Source organism: Triticum urartu, chromosome 5A, assembly GCF_056163025.1.
Source record: "Triticum urartu cultivar PI428250 chromosome 5A, HENAU_Tu73, whole genome shotgun sequence".
In the NCBI taxonomy this organism is placed as follows: Eukaryota; Viridiplantae; Streptophyta; class Magnoliopsida; order Poales; family Poaceae; genus Triticum; species Triticum urartu.
The window spans coordinates 406,543,391-406,549,729 of record NC_141877.1 but is presented as its reverse complement, the minus strand read 5'-3'; the positions used below and the strand labels follow the sequence as shown (position 1 = coordinate 406,549,729).

General features: G+C 49.5%; 1 protein-coding gene across 1 annotated transcript; it reads right to left on the bottom strand.

The window, feature by feature from the left end:
- Positions 1-1,421: 1,421 nt before the first annotated feature.
- Positions 1,422-4,034, bottom strand: LOC125509305 (vacuolar iron transporter 2). Its single transcript, XM_048674250.2, has 4 exons — positions 3,682-4,034; positions 2,387-2,472; positions 2,177-2,291; positions 1,422-2,078 (listed from the first exon to the last, which is right to left on the bottom strand). Exons 1-4 carry the CDS (start codon positions 3,915-3,917, stop codon positions 1,778-1,780), a joined length of 738 nt encoding a protein of 245 aa, XP_048530207.1. The 5' UTR covers positions 3,918-4,034; the 3' UTR covers positions 1,422-1,777.
- Positions 4,035-6,339: the final 2,305 nt, after the last annotated feature.

Here is a 6,339-nt window from a genome sequence, read left to right as displayed (position 1 = left end):
TTCAGACTCGCATTCTTTCTGCGTCAACTTTTACTTAATTCTCTCCTACCCTACTTAGCCTAGCTCCCACACTTCTGTCCCAAATCTCTTGCAGGGGAAACAAGAAAAGGCGATTTGTTCGATTGGAAAATGCTTCTGATTGGGCTAGCGATCATTGATTGGTGAGAAAGTGTTGATTGTGAGCGCAATATCTAGGCATTCCATTGGCCGAGGAAAGGAGAATTTTGCGGTTTAATGTAGCATTCCATTTTATAACGCAATAGGCTTTAGAGGCATCATATGAACATGACTGGTTTTGTCACCTTGAAGTAAATTTCCCTCTTAATTATGCCATGGTTGCAACAGAAAATGATATCTGTAGACGATATTTTATTTTACGGGTTCTTTTGAATTTCATTAACAATAAGCATAGCTATCAAATCATGTAATCTCAGCTGGTTGGACCTACATGCCAAAGAAACATATGAACTATGCAGAGGAAACTCATTCGTAAGCGCACCAGGGAGATCTCGTTGTTAATTAAGGCTTCAAGCTAGTCGCGGTCACTTAGAGCCGTGAAATTAGATATACAGTATAGCGACATCAAATCCCCCTTTGCCATGAAAGGAAACCACTCGGGCCGTTGATAGCGACCCTTGGTATGAACCTTTTTGTAGATGCCCCTTGGTGAACCTGAGAGGTTGAGATCAAATCTCCGGTTTACATTAAAATATCATGACTGTTCTTTAATCTTTACTAATTACATATACCATGGATCCAGTCATCACTGCGTGAAGTGGAAGAAGAGAGTGAAACCAAGTGTGATACCACTGAAAGAAAGTTCTAGCCTAGTAGCCTTGCCATTGAACAATTGGAAACTTTCTATCATTTGCAATGAGAATGATGTGCCTCTTTGTGTTGTTTGGGACGGTTATGATCTGAGGCCTTTTACTTTCAGAGGGATCTTGTTAACAAACTAATGCTACTACCAATGTATTTGGTCCAGACCAATTGTTTGCTGTGTCAGATATTTTTACAAGTTTATGCTGATATGCTTGTTCAGAAATGTCATAATTCTGTTTTTTACACTGTGCACTGTTATTTTTTGCGGGGATGTGCATTGTTTTTATGCTGCTATTGACTTGAGAAGAACTACCTCACTCTGGTCTTCCGTTTTTAGGTTGTTTTCGAGAGTGCGATATTTCTTGTGGTTGCTTTCACGAAACAGAGTTGTTGGCTGCCTTGTCGCAATTGCCAAGATAATGTGGTATGTCACTATCTTTTTTAATTTTTAATTTTATTTTGTGAGAGGACGTCGCTATCTCTTACTTCACAGATATGTTTTTTTTCCGACAATGTGGCGACGAATTCAGAAACGAAACTCACTTCAGAAAAGTTATATGGGCCTCTGCTTAGAGGATTCGCAAGACTCATTTGCCAGATGATTCAAAGCCCATCACATTACCACCGTCTAAATAACGCAACTTGCCTTACAAATAGTATGCTTACCTAACGCGACAGATGGCAAGAAAAAACAAGTACACCCAAATACACTACTGACATGCTGTAGTACACTTTGGGCTACCGGTACACAAACAGAAAACAAAACGAACGGTGCACATCAGTACACTTGGGCCACCAGTACACTTACCAGATCGAACGCTAGAGTCTGCACGTACAGCTACCACTCGACTACGGCAGCACTTCATCATACATACACAGGCAGGTAGCTTGCTGTACTTATTTTTCTTGATACTTAGCCGTCCCCCGGGCGCGGCGCGGCGCGGCTCGAGCTCGATCAGATGGCCTGCACGGCCTTGGCCATGCCGTAGGCGGCGGAGGAGGCGAGCGCGCCGATGATGGCGGTCTGGATGGCGCTGAGGAACGGGCGGTTCCCGGTGAAGCGGCCCTTGACGTAGCCGAAGAAGAGCAGCGCGGCGAGGGTGACCACGACGGAGGTCATCATGGCGCTGTCGACCGACGCCACGAACATGTAGGGGGAGAGCGGCACCATGCCGCCGACGACGTAGGCCAGCGCGATCGTCGCCGCGCTCGTCAGCGCGCGCCGCGGGTCCGGCTTCTCCAGCCCCAGCTCGAACCTGCGTGCGTGCACCGAAGTTCCGCCGCGATCAGTCACATGGTTAGATTAATTGGAAAAAAAAGTGAGTGGGCTGGGTGGGCTGACTGATTTGATTACTTCATCATGAACTCGAGCCAGGCCTTTGGGTTGTTGCGGAGGGAGGTGACGACCGGCCCGTACTCCTCGGGGCCCAGCCCGTACTCAGAGAGTATGTCTCCGATCTCTGCGGCCTCTGCTCAAAGAAATACATCTCAGCCGTTAGATACTTATAGATTAGATTAGATCGATAGAGAGAGTGTCAAGTGAGAGAGAATGTGAGAGAGTGACCTGTGTCCGGGACGGTGTCGATCTCGTCCTGCTCGCGCTGCAGCTCCCGGTAGTAGTGGTCGGCGTCGCTCTTAGCGGCGAGGTACCTGACAAGAGTGCGAGCGCACATTAGCCGTAGGCTTTTACTGCGTTAATTCCGTTTGGTACGGCCCAGCAGAAGTTGGCCCGCTTTGGGCTGGGCTAAATATAGACAGCACTTCGGCCCGTTTTAGTAATTAGTGCTTTTGCTAAAAAAAAGTAGTTAGTGCTTGCCATTTTCTAAAGAACAGTAGTGCTTGTAATTGCAAAACAGGGCAAAACTATGAACTCTGTGAAAATAACGAATATTTTGCTCCAGAACTTTATTATTCGTTTGGTGAATATTCCATATATACATCAACGAAAAATTGGCAATTCTTTTTTTTTTTAGTAATCCATATGCGCTTAGTGTGGGTGAACAGTATTGCATTTTGGGATCACTAGGAGTCTCGCATATAATTGTACATTTTTGGTTGAGTCATGCTATGCACACGACAAAAATTGCACGATTCGCAGACGCACAATGTAGTGGTGGAAAGGGGTTGCTGCCTTCCCACCTACTCAGATTCAAGACATGGTACTGTGATGGGTTTGTTATACCAACTATATTGTAGGGGCCTCACTTACAGTCTTTTTAAAAAATGCATAATTCACACACCAAGATTAAATCCAGCCGGACATGTGTATGGCTGAAAAGGGCACTAGCCGCTGCATTTATGTGTCGTGCAAAGATCGGGCACAAGTACTGTGCGTGGAACTTTTTTTTTTGGTTTTGCATAGGGCATAAAATACGTCTTGCATTTGTCACGGAGGAAGTATTGTTTTGTACTCCTAGCTGTTGCTGACACAAAGGAAAACTACAGAAATCCTAGGTAAGTGGTTGTCCAGACTCTGGACTATAAATGACCAAACTTAGTGAACAATGCAGGACGGTACTAACACTGTAGGAATATAAAAATTAGCTGGTACTCATCAGAAAACATTCGCCTGTGCGACAATTTTTTCCATTTTTTGGTTAGTGGACGTTATTAAGCATTCCCCTACTTTCCATTCTTGGCATCAAGAACAGCAAGCTACTCTCACTAATCTCCGTTTTCAGAAATAATTAAGCCTTTGCATACAAATCCAGATTTTGGCTAATCAAGCATCCAGCAAGCCAGCAGGCATGCATGCGGCATGTTCAGGAAAGCAATAGCTGGCCGGAGGAGTAACAAACGACATTAATCGGAGGAAACATATGCCCAGAAAATCAAGGAGATATTGATCTGTTTCCTTACCCTCCGAGCCCCATGGAGATGGCGCCGGCGGCGACCTCGGCGAGCCCGGCGGTGAGCACGAGCGAGGAGGACGCGTTGGCGCCGGACAGGCCGGCGGCGAGGGCGAAGGGCACGGTGAGGCCGTCGGAGACGCCGATGATGATGTCCCGGACCACCTCGCCGGAGGTGAAGTGCTTCTCCTTGTGGTCGTCGAGGAGCAGCCTCTGGTTCTCCTCGTCCTGCACATGCTTCACCATCTTGCCGGTCGGCGTGGGAGCGTGCTTGCGAGCGAGCTGGTGTGCTTAGCTATTTCCTGCGCTAAGTTAGCTAGCTCGTGATCTGCCTTGACAAGGGTGGGTTTTGGTGTAGGCGAAGTGGACAGAGCTGAGAGGGGGGATTTATAGGGGTTAGGGGCCGGGTGAAATGTCCTGTTTGGACATGGGAAGTCGGGGCAATCTAGGGATTTGGGCACGCGAGGTCCGATGTGAATGTGTGGTGAGTATGTCTGATTCTGTCTTTATGCGTCCGTACTTCACTTTATTATTTGCTGAGACCAATTTACCATGGAACCACGGATCCATCTCATGCCAAGTTGTATGCTTTGCAGAAACTCAAAGGGACCAGAGAACGATCGTTATTGCACGTCCAACTTTTAGGGCATCTTTGATTTAAAGGATTTGTAAAATGCAGGAGTAGGAACTAGCACAACTAGTGCCACAACGCCTTGTGTGAGAGGGTTGAGACAAACGACTACCCCCCTCCCACCCCCACCCCCACCATACACACCGTCTTCTCCCTTTCTCGCCGTCACTAGGCAAAGCCCGTGCAGGGTTGGCGTCGACGGGGTGTTGCTAATTGGGAGAGGGGGGGGGGGGGCTACTGTGGAGGTGTTGGTGGGCTGTCGGCACGGCCTGGCTCAGTCATCGGAGAAGAGGGTGTTGGTGCATGGTCTTGGGCAAAGGTGCGCTCGGCATCAGAACCGTATCTGGCGTGCAGTAGCACGAGTGTTTGTCTCAGGTTTTCTTTAAGGAGTCTTTGTGTCTGGATTGAGGCAGCAATGCTATCCTAGTGTAGTAATAATGTCCTTCAGCTCTCTCCTCTCCTCACGCCGCCCCCGTGGGCGGCCGAGGGGAGCCCAGATCTGCCGCCCCTCGCCCCTTCTCCCTCCCCCTCCCCTCCTCGCCGCCATCGGTGAAGGTCGCCGGGCAAAGCCCGCTCGGCCTAGGCGGCGGTGGGGCCTTCTTCTCCTCTGCCCAAGGATGCGGCGCGGGGCGCTTTCTTTTGGTGGCGGCGCGGTGACGCGACGGCACGGGCTGGCGGCGATGGCTGCTGGGCGTACATGCCGTCGTCCTCTCCAGTGGCGCGGCTGCGGCTTGCGGGCGGCCCTGCTGCTCGCGCGACGCGGCTGCTTGTTAGCTGCCGGGGGCCGGGATCCTACTTCCAGTCCTCGGTAGAGATGGTGGCAATCCGTACACAAGACTTGATGGAGGTTCTTCGAACAAATCTGGGTGAAAACCTTGCGCTCAGCTAGATGCCAAGGCCGGCGATGGCGGCACTCTTTTGTGTCGTTCTCTTCTTGAAGACATCGCCGCGGAGAAGTTCTAGACCTCTATCTGTTACCTCCCGGGGAAACCCTAGATCGGTAGATCGGATGACAGCGACACTCTTGTGTCGTTTCCCCCTTGGGGGTGTCAGTCTTGGAGGTGTGTGTTAGCTCGAGGGACCAGGGACAACATCTTTGCTGGAGCGGTGTTTCATTTTACGCATCGACGACTATGGATCTCGGTGGCATGGCGCAGTGGAGTCTCGGCGTTCGATGTGTGTAGACGGACTCGCGCAAGAGGATGGCGATTCTGGCGTCGTGGTGGCATCGATGACAGACCTGGCAAGGTCGTGGCGTCATTACCTGCTCTGAAGATGGATCGGTGGAACACGGCAGCGGCGGATTCTAAGAGTGCGCCGGACCGGTGTGTGCCCCAGACCAGGTATATGGTTTGGCTGGGGCCTCCAGTTTTAGATGTTAATCTTACATGCGAGGTCTGGATGGTATTAGGCTCGGACTATCGGCACCCCTTCATCAAGTGGAGAAGTAGCGACAGATGTTGCCAAGATGGTAGTTTCAGACTTACTAATGTAGTACTTTGTAAGGTCTTTGTGAATAATTAATAAAGTGGTTGCATGCATCGCCCAGATGCGGAGGCTGGGGATCTTCCTCCTTTTCAAAAAAAAAGTAATAATGTCCTTCTGGTCCTTTCCCCAGGCTGAGGGCGTGGGGAGTTGTGTCTCCAACGGGTCTACCGGAATCCAGGTGGTTTCGGTTTTCAGTGGTTCCGTCTAAATTCGACCGGCTTTAGTGGGCTTCGGAGTTTCTACATGCATTTTTCGGTGTGTTTATTCTACATGATAATTTACAGATCGTGGCCATTGGCGTCTCCTACTCTACATTGACGACTTCCTGGTTGCCGCTTTTACAAGTTGGGAATAAACAAGTTTGCTCCGCTGAGCTGGAGACATAGAGGTCGCGTCGAGTTGGATTTAAACAAGCGCGTCGTTGGTGGAGGAGGAAGAAGACTTCCGCCCCTGAGGAATTTTAATGTATTTGTTCCTGTAAGGGTGTGTTTGTAAGCTGCTACGATGCTTAATATTATGGCCTTATGCCCTTTCGCAAAAAAGAAAAAA